Here is a 23205-nt window from a genome sequence, read left to right as displayed (position 1 = left end):
TTGCTTTGCAGATGAAACATAATCCATGTTTTTCCACTTCTCTAAACAAACACTGTTGGTCTTGAGACTAGACTCTGAAGCTCTTCCTTTTTGGAATTCTTCCAAAGATCCTGGCCAATTTCCCATGAAGTGTCACAAATTATTAGGACACCTAAGTCTCTGCTGTTAAATGTCCAGGAAAAGCTTAAGATTTTTAAGCCTGAAGATTTTTGTGAGACAAGATCTAGTACATTTAGGTTGTCTAGTCAGAGACAGGAAATGTGTTCAGTTTAAAAAATCATATGCAAATCTTTTAAATCATAAAGATGACAAGAGTTACCACATTTACACATTCTCTCAGTGACTTTTCATGGGCAAACCCAATGTATTTTAGTGTTAATTTAATAGTTGCTATAATGCAGGACCTTAAAATGGCTATTATGTAGACAGGTCAGTTTCCTTGATGACTAGGATATGTTAATATCTATATTTACTAACATTATTATACCACTCTTCTCACACACATTGCTTTTACAGCAAAATTCGACTTCAGAAGATATACGAAGAGAACTGTGTGAGAGCTATCCAAGATATACTGCCGATTATGCCTTCTCTTGGACCACTCTAGGGAAAAATGTTTTTAACATATTTTGCCTGTCCAACATGACCCTTTTAGAGTCTTCTCTCCGAGAACTAACAAACCAGTTCTCTCAGGTGAGTGCAAATATTTTAACATGATCAAGATCTCATGAACAGTAGAAAGAAGTGTATTGTTTCCATTGTCGTATACACAAAGTGACTCAAAATGAATCAAAGAGCAAATTCATAGCCCACATGGACTAGGAAATGCTGACTGAAATGTTGGCTCACCTTTGGCATGAATTCCTCGCACAGAGATTCACATACAATGTCTAATTCTAAGTAATATGTCTGTTTGCTATTTAAATGTGCAGGATTGAAATTATGTTAATGTTGAACCAAAAATATTGCATTATGGTTAATGTGGAGACATCTTTGTAGATGAAATTTGACTTTGCTCTATGATGAATGAAGATTGACTGTTTTCTCTGAGATATTTTATTTAAGTGAGATTACTCAGCATACAATGTAAGTTTAATAATTAAACTATCAGAGCCTTATAACTCTCAGAAGTTAGAATAATGGATAATCTTTAAAATGTTTCTTCTAAGGTCAAACCCAATTTACAAATTTGATTTTTTATGAAATAATATAATCCCTCTTTCCCAAATACTATACATTAAAACCAAGAACTTTATAATATGGAGTGCTAATGACCATTTTATGCTAGTCTTAAATTAAGATGTGAAAATAAGACACTGATAATCTTTTTTTTTTTTTTTTTTTTACTGATAATCTTCTTTTAATGAAACTCCACATACAATGAAAGTTCATAAAAATATTCAGACTTCTCTCAAAATTTTCTAAACAGGAATAAATGAAACATGTCCACATCTAACATTTTTCCCCTTGATTCTCTGAATTTTATTGTCAGTAAGTGCAGAATGCTTAGATTACTCTTCAGTAGTCTGAGTTTTCCAAATGAGCTAGAGACACTGTTATAATAACCCCAATCCAATGTACAGCACTTGAAAATATATCTCAACAAACTCAGCAGTCATGTAGAATGTGTGGTTAAGAATATGTTGAAAATCACATATCAGTGTGAAGAAAATCACATTTTCAGTGTGAAAGACCTTGAATTAAGACAGAACAAAAGCCTGACTTTACTAGTATGAATGAGCTTATTAAGAAGATTGTTTTGGGTGGGAATATAATGAAGGTATTAGCTGGGTCCTGTGATTCAGAGCAAAAGTACAGGTCATGGTTTTCATTTATTTGTTTGCTTATAGTACAATATATGATTATTACAAAGGATATTCGCTCTAAATCATTATTATAACTGAAGTTCCTTATATTCCAGCAGAACTTTGGAAATATTTTATTTTGTTAAGTATGTATAATTGTAATAGTAGACATTTTCATATGTTTGTATATATACATATTCACACCCATATAATGTAAAATATATAACTTTTAAGGGTTTTCTATGCAAATAATAATTAAGGTCTACTAATGGATATAGAGAAGATACGTCTGCAGATCCTACACCAGATCCTAAAGAAAAACAAAAATATTACTCTGAAGCTAATTTTATTTTAAGAAATTAATTTTTATTTCCCAAACACAATTTAAAATATTTTGTATAAACAGTTTTGTTAACCAAACATTAAATATGCCAATTTCTGGAACTATAGGAAAGAATCTAATTATGTGTAAGAACATTTGAAATGGTTTATAGTTTTTCCAAGTAAAAGATGACTTCAAACTGAATGAAAATCTGAAAGAATTACTTATGTGAAAATCTAAACTTTTAATGTTTTCAAAGGCAGTTAGCCATGTGGTTACACATATTGAAGTCTCATTTCACCCTGTTTGTGGTTTTATTTTTTAAGCTATCAAGAGATCCCAATAACCAGAAGACAGTGTTTCAGGAAATGGTCAAAGTGCTGTCCTTTTTCTCACAAGTGCAAGAGCAGACAGCCGTGTGGCAGCTTCTCTCCAGTTTTCCAAATGTGTTCCGGAATGACACGACACTAAGCAATCTATTTGATGTTCTTCGAAGTGCAAACAGGTAAGAAAAAGTAAGAATTAAGGGGAATATTACTGTTCATAAAGAAGTCTTTCTTTTTTTTTTTTTTTTTAATATTACCTGTAGGATCACTGGTAGGTAGGTAATTTAAACACAGCAAATAATCCTTCAGCACCTTATTGCAGATTTTGGCAATGAAAGTAAGTGTATTAGTTAAGCAAAGGAGAAACACACATTGTGGTCATCAGGATTATTGACAGGTTTATGGGGAAACAAGGATGAACACTAATCATAACATCTATAGTGTCAGTTGCTATCCCAGAACTTCTGAGAAAGATGGTAGAGCAGGACCAATGGTAGATTGGAACCCTGACTCAGGCTCACTCAGGGACAACCAGGGCTCGGTGCATCTAGTATTTTAACTGTTCAAGAAGAAAATATTTCATTGGGTTTTGGTTGGTACTACACAGTAAAAAACAACCCCATTGGCTAGAGTTTACACCAAGCCACCCCAAGGGGTTTGGCCTCCCTCAGGTGCAGCCAGCTTAAGCCTGCATATTGGGTTGGCTTTATTTGACACATATGACACAGAGATTTGAAAAATTTTGCAGAAGAAACCCTTTTAAAGCCTGCATTCCTCATAAAAGAGATCTGAGCATGGCCAGCATTCAGAGTTTGATGGACACATACTTAGGTTTTGGCTGTCCAGCTAATTTGGAAATGTGCATTAAACAAAACAACAACTATATTAACAACTAGCAGTTACTGACTGCCTGTTACATGCCAGACACTTTACTGGACCCTTTATATATATCACATTGAAACTTACAACAGAACTATTATTTATTTTATAAGTGAGGTAACAGAAGGTTATAAGAATTAAATATTTGATGATCATGCCGCTAGGAGGGTTTGAACCTGGGTTTTTTAACCCCAGAACCCAGACTGCCTCTGTAATATGTCACTAAGAGCACAGTGGATTCCATCGCTAATGTCTGAAGCACCACAAGAGTTTTCTCATCTTCTCTGATAAGCTTCCAAGAGTTTATATTCGTTCAAAGACCTTATAATAAGCCCTCATGTTGTTGCATTAGTTTCATTTGATTCTCACAACAGTTCTTTGAGATTGAGACTACAGATATCCCCATTTTATAAAAGAGGAAATACACACTAGTTTTTTAAAGTTAAATCTTCTTTACTATTATTATTATTATGTTTATTATATTTTATTTTATTTATTTATTTTTTTTGCGGTACGTGGGCCTCTCACTGTTGTGGCCTCTCCCGTTGCGGAGCACAGGCTCCGGACGCGCAGGCTCAGCGGCCATGGCTCACGGGCCTAGCTGCTCCGTGGCATGTGGGATCTTCCCGGACCGGGGCACAAGCCCGTGTCCCCTGCATCGGCAGGCGGACTCTCAACCACTGCGCCACCAGGGAAGCCCTACTATTATTATTAAACTAACAGTATCACTAAAATCTGTAAATTCTTCACAAATGACTGTATTTTATCATCAAATCATTGGTTTATCTTACTCTTTGTTGATCAAGTAATATGGACAAATAAACCCTATAAAAAGGTTTTGAGATTATTTACACCAGCAATTTTACAAAGTTGTAATATAGTTCAGTCACCAAAACCAGATTATATAATGTTAAGATTATGACAGAGGTTAGCAAAAATGAGTAATCTCAAAAGTCAAGAATTGTATATGAAAAAGCATACATGATATTCACCATTTATGAGGAAGAAGTTGTGCTGAGATATGAATCACAAAAACTCCTTTTTAAATTACCTTTACATATAAGGAAACTTGTTTTGGATAACTTCCATTTGTGTATGATGAAAAGGACAGAAAAACAAAATCAGTGAAGTGAAATAAAAGTATTTTGATCAATAGTTTAAAGGATTTCAGAGAGGACAATGGTCAGGTGTCATTTTTAAGTCACGTTTTGTTAGAAAAAGATGAATTAAGTCTTCTGACATTTTTATTAATTATATTAATAACAGTAATGCTGACAGTTACAATGAGATTGCCAAGTGTTCAGTCTTTGAAGGTGTTACTTTGGGACAACAGATTAGCTGAGTCAAGCAGAAGGCCAAGCTGGGAGAAGGCTGGCAGAGATCTACAACCTCAGAACATTTAACTGGTCTCCACGGTGACCAGGGTTCAGAAGTAACTCAAAGTCTGAGAACCAGGAGATTCTTGGGGGCAAATATAAAAATGCCTGAGGTATTGACTGTTATGTATAGAGAGCAGAAATGAAAAAAGTACAGCCATGCCCCTATGGCCAAGCGCACAGCTGTAAAAACAAGCTAACAATGCTGTGGGCTCAGTGCAGAAATGTTCTGCCCTCCTCCCCGCCATGTTGGGGCAAAGTGCCAGAGGTAAGACATAAAGTGGAAAGAACATGAACTTTGAAATTAGACAGAACCAGTTCTATTTATTTGGATAACCTCATGTAAGTTATTTAACTTTTTGAACTTTAGTTTTCCTGTCTATAAAACAAAACAAATGAAAATGACTTTATGGAACTATTAGAGAAGTAAATAAAATTATAAATATATATATGTTTATATATAGACACATATCTACTAGAAACTAGAGGATACTCTTAGCTCTCTAAATATTTTCATTCATAGCTAGGGAGCTAAAATTAAAATGACCTTAATTTAAATATTAAAAATTCCAAAAATATGGTAGGAAGTATACGCACATGCTGTTGCTGGAGTGAGCCTTCAGCTGATTAGGATACATATGGAAAAACTATCACCTCGTATGTATTACATGTAACTTCACAGTGGCAAATCCTTAACAAAGCCTTTTAAGTTACTACTCATGTATATTAAAGCATTGCCTCACAGTTATTTGTGAAATTCAGACATACTTGTACAATGCTAACATTTTTAAAATATGCTAATGACAATAAGGGGATAAAAAAAGGCATTTCTTAAGTCACTAGTTGGTCTTTTGGAAATATGGAATGAACTCCAGCATAAGTGAATTTGCTGATTGTTCATCAGTGTAGACCGCCCATCTTATTAGTAACGTAAAACTCATAGGAAGACAGTGCCAGTTAGTCTGGATATTAATTTTGAGCTACCCCTGGAGCAGTGCCTATGGGCCATTTAGGGGATAGAATGCAGTCTTTAATTAGGGCAAGCTCCATTTTTTCTTCAAAAACATTACCATTTGTTTACCTTTGTAAAGATAAATATTTATCAAATGCTTAATTAATAATTATTCTTGAAACTGGATCTTTTATCTGGGCTTGATTTTTAATGAAAATAATTTTTCAATATTTAATTTTTTCCTTTAATTAAAAACAAAAAAGAAGTATCCTTTCACTGGAAGCTTCTATTTCTAACCACTTATTTTTAGGTCTTAACAAAGAAAAAAAAAAAACTGACATGAAGTTCACTTCTTACTTTAAGGCCTTTTAGGTTTTAGAATCCTGGAACTGGTGAAGTGCTCTGTCTGGTTCAAGAACACTTTGTTGGGATTTTGTGCATAAACAGACAAACAAGTAATTAGACGACAAAAGCAGCATCTTGTTTCTTATAAGAATAGTTTTCTATACTGTAGCTATTTTCTCCTTGAATAACCTTTTGTTTCTGTCTGCAAACCTTGAAATACAATCTGGTTTAATTGTTTTTCAACTTGTTAGTGTGCTGCTGGCCGTGCAGAGGGTTTATCCACGGGTTACAACTAATGAAGGTTTCAGAGCTCTCCATAAATCTGTTAAACATCTGCTTTACACTCTGGACTCCCCATCTCAAGGTATTATGTTACCATCTTCCTGTATTCAATTCTGTGTTGCAATTCTGTATTCAGTTCCATTAAAAATAAAAAAGAGAAGTAATCAGTTATGGATGGTATCATTCTTAGGTAGAGACATAAACTACAACTAAATCTGGGTCTTTAGGTAACCAAAGTGTGGAGACAAGGAGAAATGGCCAGAAAAGAGGCTGTGACTTTCTAGGATTTTTATTTTGGTAAAAATGATCTCTCTTAGCTATATTATAAAGCTATGTTTATAGTTGGTATGAAAAATAAATATCAGAGTAAGGGAGTAAGCCTCAGCAAGTAGATTTCTACTACTACTTTTTGAACAAAAGCCTACACTGAATCGCAGTATCTTTGCCCTCATTTTCAAATTTTGTCTTTTTAATCAGGATGAGTCTTTGGTAAAAATACACCCCTCAACCAACCATCTTGAAAATGCATGATGGACGTCAGAGCGTGAATAGATCAGTATAGCTCTACTGTCACTTATAGGTATAAGACAAACTATAGCATGTTGCTAGTGAATCAGAAAAAAATCACCTTTGCATATAGAGGATAGCATTATATACCACACACATGGAAATGCACAGACACACACACAGCCATATACAGACAAAACATTAAGGGCTATAAGGAATAAATCCGTACTTCCCAAGTAAAATGTTTCGTTAGCATTTACCTCTCCTGAATGAATTTAGAAATAGGCTTTCTCAACTGAGTTTGTCAGCTTTTAAATATGTAGACTTTACCTTTGGATTACTGGTAAGTGTCCTGAGAGCATCAGGTCACAACCTGATTGTTTATTACAAGGTCTTTATTAGTTTTCATATGAATAGCAGGTTTGGAAAGGCTTTGAAGACTTCTGGAAGGAGGTTCTAACATACACTTGGATACCAATTTCTGTTAGTCTAGAACATTTTTTATATCATCAATTACAGAATTAATGACTAGCTTGCAAGATTGATTGCTGTTAAATTCAATGGTCTTGACGAACATTAAGGTTAAAAAAAAATTTTGCACTTTTAAAAAAGTCCAGACCAGAAAACCAGACAGTATAGTAAAAGACACTAATTATTTCCTCTGTATATTTTTATATTTTCATTTTAAAGACTTGAGAACTTCAAGTTCTCTTTACCATTCTTTTCCTTTTCATCTTCAGACTCACACCTTGTAATTGTAAAGTAGAGTGATGAAGTTGAAAATTTTTTTACAAAGGACAGAAGCTCCTCAGTGCCTTAGAAGCAAAAGAACCTGTCATTAACTGAGGCAGCAGAACACTTTTTTCTGTTGAACAGTATAACTAACTCAATTTTCAATACTTAACAATGGCCATGTCTCATGTCTATGAATATGCTAATGATTTTGGCATGTATTAAGCCATGCAATTGGATAGTCAGGATGACAAGGAAATACATCAAGGAAATGTGCTTTTATTTTTTAAATTAGATGTGCTTATATTTGTTTGTTTTTTAATTTCCTACACGTGTGACTTTATCAGTCTGAGGATACCAACACAGTAGCATTAATGTCAATTCCTAAGTCATTAAACCCTAAGCCCCTACCTACCTGCCTGAGCAGAAATTTCATGGCCTTTGAAAAATCCTTCCAGGTATTTCTGAGAATCCTTCAGGAAACTCAAACTTGTTTTGAAGTACAGATATCTGCCACGTTGCCCAAGCCACCCATGCTTAATCTCCATGGTGTTTAGCAGTATTTGTGAACATACTTCTTCCCTTGGCTTTACACTCAGTAAACTGGAGTGGACTGGTTTCTTAAAGCAGAGTTGCTTGGGTCCTCTCTAATGCATGACAGGGCTCAGATAGCTTTGAGGGTCTCACTCCTTCTTTCAAAGAAAAAATAAAAGGGTAGTATTTTTTGTGTCAGTGATAAATATTTTATTATCTTAAGTCCCTTCTATCATCAAAACAACTCTATAAGAGATAGTTATTATCCCATTTTGCAGACAAAGAAACTGGGGCAAAGGGAGGCTGGGCACTTTGCCTGTGTTATACATCCAGCAAGTGGCTGAACTGAGATTTAGAGCCTAGATCTGTCTAAGCCCAAAGCCAGGTCCCCAAGCTCTTTGTTAGATGGCCTCACTCATATTTACCGTCTGGGACATATACACACTATGATAGCTCACACAAGTACCTGCCACCACCAAACCTCAGAACTGGCTCCACTTTCAGCCGCTGATGGAGTTTGACTATTTGTGTCAGATTCCTTCTCACATGATACATTTTTTGATAGCCATTGCCCAATTCCTCTCCACACCACATGTCTATTTCTAATTCAGACCTCCCCACCCCATGTCTAGTTCTGATTCAACCCTGGTTATGAACATAGTTCAAGGTTTTTTTCAGAAGCCTCCTCAGCAACCATGATGCTATGGAGATGCTAATAAACACTTGGGAAGGAGCTTGTCTCCTAAGTTCCTGTTTTAAGGAGTCTGATTCTCAGCTCTACCCCACTGAGCATCCTTACTTCACAGTTTACTATTTTCATTTATAAAACTGAGTTTTGAGAGCAAAGATTACCTTTTTGGCTCATTGAAGTTTGCTGTTTTGCAAAGTATAGTAAATTACATGAAATTACATCTTTAGAAGCAGAAAGCAATCTTTACTGGTGAAAGAGGCTATCTGTGCACTGGATTTCTTTCTATGTCTTTGGGCACCCTTTTTTATATATGCCTAATTCTACAAATAAAGTAACATCTGACTTTTTAAAGGTCTGTAACAATTTCCACTTCATTAAAGCCTATTTAATACAGTATTTCTTCTCAGACACCTTAGAGTCCAGAATGAAAAGTGGCCAGAGGGAGAAGTCCATACTTAACAGCAAGGTCAAGCCTATAATTGATATGTATAAAGTTAATTTCTATTAGTTATTCATTTGAATAGCGTGATGAGGAAGAGACACTCCATAACCATATAGAATACAAATGCTAATGAAGTTGCTCAGCATCACATAGGAATTCAAAGTGAGCAAGATGTGATCTTGGGAAAATGGTTTTATATACTTTTACACTGCAAAAGCGTAAGGCTCCAGAGTCCTATCCTGGATTATTCTCTATATGGTTGCCAATAAATAATAGGTATTACCATTATTAATTAGGTTTATTTATTCTGGGTATCTTCTTCTTGGTCCTTTCACTCACTAATGCATTGCTATCATTAGAGCAGTAATACTTAGCAGCATCCTGAGCAGAGCAGAGAACTCCCTTCTGCCAGAGAGGAAAACTGAAAAAGTCGCTCTGCCAGACACTAGGGACAGAGCAGACGTTACTCAGACATGACTGATACAGACGTAGGCAAGGAGGTCTTTAATTCTGTGAGTCTTTTACACACATGCTTAAACAAAATGATCAGCGTGAGAAAAGTACAGATGGTTTCCTAGTTTTGTGCTAGGACCTTCTTAGAAGGCTTTAGAACACGCGAACTAGAGACAATGGGAGAAGCCTTAAAGCTGGCAATAAAATATCCTATTGAAAATGGTTAGACCAATGTTAAAAAATGACAGCACTAAAACTACTGGATTATTTATAAGGAATTAGTAGTGTCTACAGGGAAGACTGAAATAAGTAATACCGTTTCCTTAAAGGGGCCGAATGAAAGCACTGGATTTCTGATGTTTTTATTTATGTAGTAGCTGTTTAAAGTATTTCATTTTCAATTTTGCATGTGAATGTTGTTGCACGCTTACTCTTTAACAATACAATGTTATGCAGCAAGCGGAATAAGGAACCTGTTTAACTTCTAGGGACAATTCTCTGTGTTGAATGAGATCTTCACATATGGTTTCCATTAGACCCAACTTAGTGATTGACTTCCACACTCCAAACTTTCATATTATTTGAGACCACTCAGAATGGTTCTGTTAACGTTAGCCAATTTGCATTCACGGCTGCATTCAGTTGAAATCACTGGCTGCTTTTTGAAAGATAGAAAATATAGATTAGTGATGGTAGATGTTTCCTACGGCTACATTCTAGACAACCGAAGACAAACAAACAAAAAAATCCAGTGACCCGTAAGACTGAAATTGGCTTCGTTTGATTAAGAAGTCATGGGGTAGTCAATTTGCATTATGATATTTAAGAGTCATCTATGCATACAGGTTTTAGGATAAAATAGTGCAATGGTTTGATGCACAGAGAAATAATTTGTTCGAAATGCATATGCTTGACCATTGGAATTATTTCAATTAGTAGGCATCTATTTCCTATAAATATCTTAAATGTTTCCAACTGAAAGAGCTTAGACATCTCTTGTAAAATCCTTTGGAGAAAAATTCTGCAGACTTCCTGCATTTTTTTCCCATTAATTTGACCTGGGATGATTTTTGCTTAGAAAAATAAATCCTTTACAGAAATGTTAAATATTCTCCTATATAAATATTATCACTTTAGGTGGCTCTGATAATACAACACATGTGTGGAGTGAGGAAGATGGACAGTCTCTATCCCCAAGCAGCCTGGCTGCACAGTAAGTCTTTGTTGGTTTGTTGGTTTGTTTCTAAACTCGTAAGTAACTTGGCTGAATAAGCAATCAAAACAATTCATAAACATAATTCTTTTATCAGTATCTAATGCCATGGAATAGAAAAATCAATTGTTGACTGACCAAAGAAAAAGATACAGTTGAAGTGCAGTAAAGTTGAAACTTGTTTTTTGGTATTATTCAATGATACTTTCGGATAATGCAACATGAGGATCTGTTTTTCAGTTCTAAGAGTGTATAACTAGATCCCACATGTTCTGTCTGGATTGGTTACCTTATGTCTATGAGGAAAATCTAGCTGGAGGCGCAATTTCCAACTCTTTTCAGGTCTTTCATCATGAAAGATGTAGAAGTCTCCAATTTTTTACATTACTATTTATTTCGGTTTTAAAAAATCAAAATATTTTGTATGCTCACTCAAGGTAATGCACACTTTGTTTGCTTCAGTAGTATTCAGGTAGCCAAAACTGTTTATAGGTAATTTGATTTTGGACTCTTTGTGGGGCATGTAAATACGTTGTCTCAGGCATAGGCAGTGGAAATAACAGCAGTTACCTCAGCTTCTAATGACCATTAATGTAAACAGTTCTCTGAAGTAACTGTAATAGTTATGGTAGAAGCTGACTGAAGTAAATGCACATAGTTCAAGGCAAATTTAGAGACTAGGTGGCCTGTTATGTAAAAGGCTGTTTGGGCCTGATAAATTACACTATTGAAATTCTTTAACTTTAGTCCCAAAGGATATATTTTTGTGCTATTGGAAATGTGTACAAATAAAAACAAATAGTAGGACTTGCTTTTAACCATTCATTTCTTTTTCTAAAATAAAATCTATGCAATTGTTTATAAACTTTCTATTATTCAATGAGAAGTTCTCCAACTCTGGGTAATTCTAGGCAAAATCCTTCCATCAATAACCACCTCCTCTTTCTGCTCCCACATCTCTCCTCCTCTAAGGTGGCTGAACCAGATACTTCTCCCAAGAGCAATCTCACAGCTCTGGGCAATTTTACCCCAGACAGGATTCCATGTCCCAAATAATCAAGTCTTTTAAACACATTCTCTGTATAGCCAGAAAAATAATTTTTTTAAAAAACCTCTGAATTGAATGAAGTAAGTCAGAAAGAGAAAAACAAATACCGTATGCTAATGCACATGTATGGAATCTAAGAAAACAGTACTGATGAACCTAGTGAAAGGGCAGGAATAAAGACGCAGTTGGAGAGAACGGACTTGAGGACACGGTGGGGAAGGGGAAGCTGAGACAAAGTGAGAGAGTAGCACTGACACATATACACTACCAAATGTAAAATAGATAGCTAGTGGGAAGCTTCTCTGTAGCACAGGGAGATCAGCTCGATGCTTTGTGACGACCTACAGGGATGGGATAGGGAGGGTGGGAGGGAGGCTCAAGAGAGAGGAGATATGTATACTTATAGCTGAGTCACTTTGTTGTACAACAGAAACTAACACAACATTGTAAAGCAATTATACTCCAATAAAGATATATATATATATATTTTAAAAAACCTCTGAATTGAGACAACTGGATGCTTATTGCTGAAGCCAGGTATCTTTATCAGAGCCTTGGGGTATCCGTAGCATTGATAATGTTAGCGCTTCAGACCTGAAAATTCCACAGCAAATGTAGTTGGTTACTGACAGCTAGCTGACAGTTTATTAGAAAGAATTCAATACTTTTAAGATGGCTCTTGTTGAGATTGATGCAATTAAGGGATTTCTTATCTTTGGACTTCCTTTCCCTCCACACTTTAAAATAATCATAGAGTGGCAGTACTTGGCATGAGATAAAAATGTTTATGATCCAGAATTTTCTAAAGAAAGCTGCTCAAAATTTTTTTTTTCCTCAAAGCTCTTCTCTCTCACTGTTTTTGCACTAAAGTTAATTATTTTTTATTGTGTTGTGTGTGTGTGTGCACGTGCACACACATGCATGCATACATCCGTAAGCTCATCTTTAGTTGTAACCATTCTTGAGAAGTAGGTGAGATTTTTATATAAAGAATACATAAATTAAACCGTTTAAAGGAATACTTGGATGTTTATGCCAAAACAGTGGCACATATGTATCTTAATTTTTGGTGTATCTTAAATCTAATCTCAAAAATCTTGGCAATCAGATGTTCTTTATGGAACTAAGATAATGCTTAGATGATATTTCAAGGTCACTTTTAGCCCAACATTCTTCTTTTTAAAGCTTGAAAATTTACCATTCACCATTCTTGTGCCATTTCATCTGGAAAAGTAGACCAGTATTTTGCCCCTGAGCACAGCACCAGAATGGAAATGGCTCAATGCTATAATGATTAAGACAAAGAGGAAGACAAACACAAAAGAAAGAGAGATAATACTGAGAGGAGAGTCTCTGGTCAAGGAAATGCCTAAACAAAACAAGAAGCCTCAGGAATGGGTGCAATTTTTTTAAACATGGAGGCTGTGGGTTGTATTTAAATGAGAGTCGGCCATCTGACCAATTAACTGGGCTCTGACTGCCAAGTTAGGGACTTTTCTTGCCATAGATTTTTTTTTCTTGTTAAACTTCCTCAAATATCCAGTGTCATTAACCCACATGTAAACACCCTAAGACTTCTTTAGTGTTAATGCAAACATTGTCCTACATGTTTACTAGCTATGCCAGGATAAGTCTCTTCCATTAGTATTTGACTTATATCTAAAATAATATCCAATAGAACTAGTTAATTTGTCGTGCAGTTTGATTCAAAATAGATGGTTCCCAAATAAACCATTGATACTTGTTCTATCTCTGCTGTACATAACATTCAATAGTAGACACTAAGGGAAGAAATTACAAAATGAGTAGAGATGCAGCCTCACAGTTGAAGTGACAGGGCATGCGTAACATACAGATGTTTACTCACTCACATATGTATGCCTCAAAAATCTTAGACTATGTCCTCACATGCCAGTCAGTTTGAAAGGAAACCAGAAAGTGGATAATTTGGGAACTCTGAATTGGTTGTTTAAAGAAAAGAAAAGGAACTTATATTGTTCATTTGGATTCTACCATTTCTTTTTAATCACAGTTAAATGAATTTAAATTATTTAGAGAATATTATATGTGGAAGGGATCTAGCAGATCATTTGACAAGAGAGGAAACTGAAGCCCAGAGAGAGGGTTGCCAGATTTAGAGGAAAGAGAAAAGAAAAAAGAGAAGAGAAGGGAAGGGAAGGGAAGGAGAAGAGGGGAGGGGAGGGGAGGGGAGGGGAGGGGAAGGAGACATACAAGACTCATGGGACATACTAATACTGAAAAATTGTTCATTATTTACCTGAAATTCAAATTTAACTGGGACTCCTGTATTTTATCTGGCAACCCTAGCCCAGTGATTTTTCTTTCATGTAAATGTGCCTAGAAATGATGTTAAGATCACTTATGATTGGATATTAAAATAATTAAATATAGAGATAATGCCCATGGAAAAGGTAAATACTTAGAGAATCCAGAGTAGTGCTGTCATTGTGCAGCTGGGCTGGATGGGGGAAGATGTCCTACTTCACAGTGCTTCAATGCTCAAATCAACCAATGCCAAACAACTAGGGACTCACATGATCTCAACAAAATGGCTTTGCTTTATTTTTATATGACTTAATTTATATATTCTTTTCTAATTCTATAGGCTCCTAATACTGGAAAACTTTGAAGATGCCCTCTTAAATATATCAGTAGATAGTCCTTATATTCCGTACTTGGCATGTGTGAGAAATGTCACTGACAATTTGGCCAGGGGATCAAAAGGTAATACTCTTCTTAAGAGTCAAAATGCTACTCATGGTTTGTAATTTTGTTCTAAAATAGTAAATCTTATAAGATGTTGGCTTAGAAAAGAAAGAAAATTTAAAAATCTTAGTTTCCATATGCATCTGTTTCAGTGGTTTGATATATAAAGGGACTGTCTAATCATATTATTATGTTATTACTCCTGTCCCTGCTGCTAGTACCACCTGGCCACCTGGACAAACTTTAATGTATAATGGCCGGATAACAGATGTGTTAATGGCCACCTGGATAAACTTTCCAAGTCTCCAGAATTAGGAGCTCACATAACCCTCCGTGACATTTTCTATGCCCTCAATAATCTTAGTTGTCAAAAAATAATGAAGAAGGATAATGTAGACTTCCAAAAGCAGATGTAAATTACATAAAGAAAGGCATTTTTATAGCAGACTATTTTTACTTCTGATCCTTACACACTTTAACCATGAAGATTGCATTTAATCAAATATTTCTTTTTCCTTTTTTTAAAGATAAAACATCTATTTTCTTACACTTTGTAGGAGATATACATTCACTGTTCCTACACCAAAATAGCTTTTTGAGACTTAATAGCAAGCAAATAGCACAACAGGTATTTAAGTGTGGTCTCTCTTTACCGGACATGAATTAATCAAGGTTGGAAGGGCATATTTGTGTCACAGTGTTATACAACCTATTCTTTCTCAAACACTTCAAGTTAATAGTACATCCAAAATAAAAACATGTTCAGTTCACCAAGAACCAAAACTGTATAGCACCTTTGCTGGAAATATTTTTATCTCTAAGCAGAATATCTATGAATATTTTAAAAATAATGAACTCTATAGTCTCCATGGTTCAAGGAAAGATTAAATTTTCACTCATTTTATATTTAGATTGAAATAGGCTATTATCTTAGAAAAAACTTAGTAGTAAATTAGGATAAAGGTGTCTTTCAAATAGGTTTCCTAGATGACCTTGCAGTTCACATAAGGTAATTCTTTTCTCCTCCTTTACAGAAAATTTAAGACTGCTGCACTCTACAATTCGATTTCAAAAATCTTTTCTTCAAAATGGTTCCTATGAGGATTACTTCCCTCCAGTTCCTGAAGTCTTGAAATCAAAAGTAAGCCATGAAAGAAAAAAAAAAAAACCTCAAAAACTTCTTGTAATTCTCTGGCAAGATATATTTGTAATTTAAGTTTTAAATCTGTATTTTTTAAAATACTGGTTCTATTTTGAGTCTAGATTAATGCTAGAAAAAGGGTGACAAGAGTTCTGGTGTTACATAATTGTATTTTGTTTTTAATCAGTGGATATCTCTGTCTGAAATGACCCATAAGAGACTAATTACAGAATGCAATACGTAAAGGAACAGCTCCTGATGTAGTTGTCTCATTAAGCTACACGATTTGAAAAAGCATTAAAAATTTGATTCCTAATTTGAAATGTCCCTAGTTTTTTTTTTTTTAATTTATTTATTTATTTTTGGCTGCGTTGTGTCTTCGTTGCTGCACGCGGTCTTTCTCTAGTTGCGGCGAGCGGGGGCTACTCTTCATTGCGGTGCGTGGGCTTCTCATTGCGGTGGCTTCTCTTGTGGTGGAGCATGGGCTGTAGGTGTGTGGGCTTCAGTAGTTGTGGCACGTGGGCTTAGTAGTTGTGGCTCGTGGGCTCTAGAGCGCAGGCTCAGTAGTTGTGGTGCACGTACTTAGTTGCTCCGCGGCATGTAGGATCTTCCCGGACCAGGGCTCGAACCCCTGTCCCCTGCCTTGGCAGGCGGATTCTTAACCACTGCGCCAGCAGGGAAGCCCCCTAGTTTTTAAAACTATAAAAGTTGATTTCAAAAGCTGATGTTTTAGACTTCACAGTGTACAAAAATCTCAGAAGTTGACTCACCTTATTTGTATTATTATCATCAGAAGCAGAAACTAATACTGTAAATCATATTAGAATGTATGATATTGAAGAAAGGGAGGGAACGCAGTGGGAAAAATGTTAACTCTGAAGTTTGAATTGGTTGGTGTTTGTCTCTTATTCTTTGTTTAGCTCATACATACAGTACGCAGGTTATCATGAAATTCACTCTCTTTCTTAAATAACCCTTTAAATTTTGAAAGCAGCTCTCCTAGTAAGAACAGCAGTTTAATTGGATTCATGTAGCCAGGGATAAAGTAAAATTAGAACTGGTTTATGCAGAGCAAGCAGGATGACTTGCTGTATAGTCAACCTGGTCTAACTAAGCAGGCATACAAAGCATGTGTCCATGTATATTACAAATAAATATGCTAGTTAGACTACCTGCATTGTAGTCTTAGTCTTCTACATGGATCAAAATTTCTAGTGTACTTAATTTAGCACTATCATAGTTTGTGCAAATGAGAAGGAAGTTATGCATTCATCTGAAAAAGTCCTACTCATCCTTCAAGGATAAGTTTAAATGTCACTCTTAGAGTATCTCCTTTCTCACTGTTTCCAAGTCAGGATAATGACTTTGTATGCATGTAATATTTACCCATTCATTCATTCCGTCCATCATCTGTGCTCTCATAATGCTAATCTGTTTATTTAAAAGATATAATCTCTAACCCCCAAATCTTTAATAATCAATCCAGTGGAGGAGATGGAAAAGCAGACCAATGATTATAACACAGTGAGATAAGTGTTGTGGTATGTGGATGGACAGGATTCTGTATATGGAGGTGGCATATCTGACTCAGATTGCAGAGCATGAAGGTGGAGAGAAGAAATTTCATGGAGGAGATACTCCTTACTCTGAGTCCTTGCAGGCTGTGTAGGATTAGGTTATAGTCCTACATTCCAGACATAGAGACATGCGTTGGTAAGAAGGCAGAGGTGTGAACCTGAAGGACAGATATAGGTTACCTGGAGTTATGTGTCCAGCTGGAGCACAAGATGCCTATGAGAGAGGCAGGAAAGGGGACCCAGATCCCCAAGGCCTCTTTATATTTAGTCAAGGAGTTTGAATCTGATCCTGAAAATTGTGAATTTGAAGAAGGTGAATTCTGCATTTTAGAAAAAGATCTCTCTAGGAGAATTATGGAGGACAGATTGGAAGAAAGCCAAGTAGGTGATTTTTTGTAGTAACCTAAGCAAAAAGTGAGGCCCTGCACTATGTCAGTGGCAGAGAATAGAAGGAAAAGAATTTCAAGAGCATTGTAGGAGGTGGGTTGACACAACTCGGCAGCCAGTGAGGTGTGAGGCATAGGGAAGGGGAATCTCCGATTACAGTGAGATTTCTGGCTTTTGGAATTTACTACTTAGCATTATAGCTCATTGTATATGTAGGGTCTATTTCCCTCACTAGAGTGTAAAATCTGATGAAATTATGCCTTCTGCATCTCTAAAGTCTCACATCTAGCACACAGTAGTATCTTAAGACTTGACTTATGAATTTGTGAACAAATGATGGTGTTTAAGTAGAGCCCTGGTGATGTAATCATATTACCTGGGCAATTACTCATTGTAGTTCTCAACTTGCAAAGTAACTGAGCAACACACAATATACATTGGGAAATGGAAACAATACATTCTCAGTCATTTACAATAACGGTATGGGAATGGAGCTAAGGATAACTTAAAACAGCATCCACATTTTGAGTGTACTGCTTCCCTTGTGGGTTACATTATGAAAAAGGTTCAAGAAGCCACAGAAGTGGAAATAAACTACAGTCCCGTCCCTTAGGTGGGAAACCTATTGTCATTTATAACAAGCATGGCTGCTATTTGCAATTGACAGAACCCGTTAATTCCAGGACTACAGGCTCCATAGGAACATGGTTAAGTCTGTCACTTTACTCTGTACTCTCAGCACCTGGCACAGTCTGACACATGGAAAATATTCAGCACATATCATTGAAAGAATGAAGACAGACTCCTAGAGTTTTGTAAGAAGAGATGCTTTTACTTCCCTGCTTCATCCTCCTTGGTAATTGGTATCTTGATTGTGACAGTGAGTTAGGGCCCACCCTAACATTTTTATTCATGATATTTCTAAGAAGGTTTAGACCCTCCAAAATGCCAAATGCCTGTCATTCATTGGTGACTTTTTTTCTTTTCTAGCCCCGAACGTTCTACTCTTCCTGAACTTTAGTTTTCTCCTCCCTTCACCGTCTGTTTTCTCCTCTTTTATTTCCAGTCTCTCTGGTGGGAAGGATAACTTCCTGATTGGGGAAATACTCATAAAATGGATATTCTCTATATTAAGCAGAAATACAGATAGGACATTATTTATATTGTAATACCTTTACATTTTTAAATAAGTCTCGTTTCCTTTCAGTTACCTGCTAAGAGCCCAGGAGTGTTGCAGTTTCAGTATTTTTACACATACAGTATTTTGAAGTTTACGCCATCATGTTACTTACAATTCTGATTCAGATGCATTAGGAACTGTAGGCACTAGGGAATTCAGTCACAGCTGGACGTGGAGTTAGTTATGGGTCATTGTTCAAGTTTAGGCCTGAGCCCTTACTATGTAGACCAGTGTCGTGATACATGAGACTGTGACAAACCTGTAATCTGGGCTTGACACATACTTTTGAAGAGATAATTATAATTCTCTGAATGTATGTTGATTACTAATGATCTATGAACTTTCTAAAAATTTAATGCATGTATTGCTTTTAGAAGAAAGTAGTAAATAATGACAAATCGTAAATGACCATGACGTTGCTCCTCGGTGGATGTGCCTCACAGTGCAGACCACGTTATTAACCCTGAATTAAATTCTTATTTCAGAGGACCAGTTCTACTTCAGTAACATGGCTAGATTTCCAATTTCTCCTTCTATATCTTTTATCAAGCCAAGATTATACTCTATGGACTTTTATTGGTTTCTTGTTACATGTATGTCAAACTTGCAATTAAAAAATACATTTCAGTCTCTACTGAGTAAAGTCATTCAAATTTACTACACCCTTAAAAGCTCAATTAAAAAAATTAATTGGGCTCCCAGTATTTATCTTTTTATTTAAGAAATCACCAAAATAAAAGTCACTGGCAGAGAGGTTGGGCTCTATTCATTAGAAGTTTAATCATATCTAGTATTTGGAAAATCAAAGGAAGGAACAAGTGACAAACATACAGTTACATCTGGTAAAATGATTGAGTTTATTACAGAATGGAAAATGTCTCATAGTAATAAGACTAGTAAGTAGAATTTTAATACATATGAAACCATGTTAGATAGTTCAAAACCAGAAGTGAATTAGAATATTAAATACAGTGGAAAGCAGACCAATGATTTTTACTATCTAAGATGATTGGTGTTTAATTGCTACTGCCTATGTGTAGTTACTATAAATCTCTCATCCAAGACACATCACTGTACCTTTCCCATTTGACATAGGCAAAGAAATATTCCTGAACATTTTCCTGTATTATAATTCATTTCTGTCAAAATGCAACTTCTGATTAGAAACTCAGCTGCAATGAATGACACATATTTGCTTCTTTAGATGTTTCTCCAAATTATTTCGCTTCTTAAAAAGAGTAGCTCTAGGGCTTCCCTGGTGGCGCAGTGGTTGAGAGTCCGCCTGCCGATGCAGGGGACACGGGTTCGTGCCCCGGTCCGGGAAGATCCCACATGCCGCGGAGCGGCTAGGCCCATAAGCCATGGCCGCTGAGCCAGCGCGTCCGGAGCCTGTGCTCCGCAACGGGAGAGGCCACGACAGTGAGAGGCCCACGTACCGCAAAAAAAAAAAAAAAAAAAAAAGAGTAGCTCTAGGGTTGCTTCCCAGCACAACAGAACTGACTTCCCCAGAGGCATAATTTTTTATCCCAGGAAGTATGACTTGGAGATATATCCTCAGAACACACAGAGCATAGTGAACCGCAAGGAGGAATATACTTGCGTAGGAAAGTAGTTGATTTTCATTTTTCTCCTTTTTCTCTAAGTATGGGATTTTAGGCCCTTTTAAGCGCTCCATAGAACAGAAGTTTCCCTCAGTAAGTAAGAGGATAGAAGATAATGTCAATAACAGTACAGACACTTTTGAAAAACAAGATATATACCAATCCATATTTTTAAATATATGTGATTCTCATGCACAGTTTTAAAAAGTCTTTTTTTGGTTAATTAATTTTTTAAACTTGTGATAAAATACACATAACATAAAATTTACCACCTTAACTATTTTTAACTGTGCAGTTCAATTGTGTTAAATACACACAGATTGTAGAACTCTTAATCTTGCAAAACTAAAATCCTCTACCCGTGAAACACCTATTTCTCATTGCCCTCTCCCCCTAGCCCCTGGCACCTGCATTTCTACTTTCTGTTGCTATTAATTTGACTATGCTTGGTACTTCGTATAAGTGGAATCATACAGTATTTGTCTTTTTATGACTGGCTTATATCACTTAGCATAATGCCCTCTAGGCTCATCCACCTCATAATATGTGAGAGAATCTCCTTACTTTTTAAGGCTAAATAATATTCCATTTTATGTGTTTACCACATTGTATTTATCCATTCATCTGTCAATGGACATGGGGTGCTTCTACCTCTTGGCTATCGTGAATAATGCTGCTATGAACATGGGTCTACAAATATCTGTTCAAACCCTAGCTTTCAATAAATACTTTTGAGTATATACCTAGAAGTGCAATTGCTGAGTCATATGTTAATTCTATTTCAAATTTTCTTGAAGACTCACCATACTATTTTTTACAGTAGCTACATCATTTTATATTCCCACCAAGAGTGCACAAGGGTTCTAATTTCTCCATATCCTTGCCAACACTTGTTATTTTCAGGTTTTATTTATTTATTTGTTCATTTGTTTGTATGTTTGTTTGTTTTGATAGTAGGCATCCTGGTGGGTGTGAAGAAAACATTTTTTGAAGTTTCAAACCAAATCTGCTTTGCTATCTGCCCTTACACATGATTTAAAAAATAAACTAAAATATAAAATTAGTTTAAGTATTTGTGATTTAAATGAGATAAAACTAAACTACATCTTTTCAACCTGTGAATCTACAAGATATGACTACATTTGAGAAAGAGGTCTAACAGGTCCAAAAGTTTTATAAAATTCTTAAGAGAACAGTGAACTCAAATGATAGAAAATAGTGCTTTGTGGTAAAACTGTTGCCAAATGCCAACTCACTAAACACATAAGCAAAATGTTTTTAGGAAGCAAATCAATTTTGGTTGCTTATTATCAACTAATAAACATTTAGAATAACATAACTAATGTTTCCCATCTCTCCCCCTCTCGAAAGCTGTCTCAACTTGGAAACTTGACCAAACTTCTTTGTGAACCTGAAACTTTCAGTTCACTAGAGAAAATGTGCCAGCTGTCTAGTATGGACTTCGGGAACCTGTGTGAAGAGAGTGCGTTTCATGTGCAACTCCTCAAAGCAGCAGAATTCAGCACCGAAATAGCCACCAGCTTACTGTATCATGACAATATTCTATCTGAAAAACTGAGGGATTTGCTTTCTGGGGATCCAAGCAAAATTAATTTAGATATGGATCGGTAAGTTTTTCCATTGTCTTCTTCCTTGGTGAAATCCCTTCTCAAATAATTATTGATATGCCTAGTTCAATTTCTTCTCCTCTTCTGCTTTGTTCCAGGTTTCTAGAACAGGCATTACAAATGAATTACTTGGAAAATATCACACTTTTAATGCCGAAGATTCAAGCCGTGCTGCATGTCAATAACAGTGCAGACACCTTGGAAAAACCAGGTGTTTCCCCATCTATATTTTAAATGCTGTCTTATTAAAAATGCATGTGATTCTCATGCTGCAGTTTAGAAAAGGCTTTTTTGAAGTTCCTAACCAAACCTACTTTGTATCTGCCCTTATACATGAGACATCTGAAGCTTTCAAATATGGTTACTTGTCTAAAATAAACAACACAGCAGGCCAGCAGAGAATGAAACAGCGAAATCTGGTTTCACAGAAAAATGTCTTCAAAAATTTAACTAGTTAGACTATTCACCTTTTATTTCTCTGATATATTAAAGTGCATTAGTCTTTGCAAGAGCAAGGATGAAATTTATTTACTTCTGTGAGAATAATCTGATTTTAAAAATAAAGATGCACTGCTGTCTACAGAAATATCGATTCAGAGCCTCATATTAGTATTCTGAGCATGAAGCATCATGCAGTACATGTATTCTTTGCGTAATACCTCAATACTGAAAAGAAAGACATTCAGAATTTGGGACAACAGGCAGCCACAAAATTGGAAGGGCACTAAGTCCAAAAATAAAGAAGGTATATTTGCATGAGAGATACTTCACAAAGAAACTGAAAGGCATTTGCAAAATAGAGATCACAATCTGCTAAAATAAGGTCGAAATATTTTTTGCTATTCATTGAATGACCCAGATATGAAATAATTGTAATAACTGTCCTAAAAGAGTTTGGAATTAAACACATTCTATTTAAAAATTGAAGTAATGATTGTGAAAACCCTTTATAAGCTGTAAGGTGCTGGGCAAAGTTAAGGAAAAAGTGCTCTGTGGCATTACGTTTCAGATTTAGCAAACCTTGTCCTAAGCTGATGATATTATATGATCCAAGGTT

The 23205-nt window shown here is 35.8% G+C and overlaps 1 protein-coding gene across 3 annotated transcripts in view; it reads left to right on the top strand.

Annotated features, from left to right (window-relative positions):
- ABCA12 (ATP binding cassette subfamily A member 12) overlaps positions 1 to 23205 on the top strand; it is a 180100-nt gene that overhangs the window by 72773 nt on the left and 84122 nt on the right. For all 3 annotated transcript variants that reach the window (XM_049711887.1, XM_049711889.1, XM_049711888.1), the window contains 8 exons: positions 517 to 693; positions 2454 to 2632; positions 6257 to 6369; positions 10784 to 10859; positions 14534 to 14652; positions 15669 to 15775; positions 21892 to 22148; positions 22247 to 22359. In XM_049711887.1, coding sequence (XP_049567844.1) covers positions 517 to 693; positions 2454 to 2632; positions 6257 to 6369; positions 10784 to 10859; positions 14534 to 14652; positions 15669 to 15775; positions 21892 to 22148; positions 22247 to 22359 — 1141 coding nt within the window. The remainder of the gene's footprint in view (positions 1 to 516; positions 694 to 2453; positions 2633 to 6256; positions 6370 to 10783; positions 10860 to 14533; positions 14653 to 15668; positions 15776 to 21891; positions 22149 to 22246; positions 22360 to 23205) is intronic.

Source organism: Orcinus orca, chromosome 7 (assembly GCF_937001465.1).
Source record: "Orcinus orca chromosome 7, mOrcOrc1.1, whole genome shotgun sequence".
Taxonomy (NCBI): Eukaryota; Metazoa; Chordata; class Mammalia; order Artiodactyla; family Delphinidae; genus Orcinus; species Orcinus orca.
The sequence above is the reverse complement of the archived record's forward strand: the minus strand, read 5'-3'. Positions and strand labels throughout refer to the sequence as shown.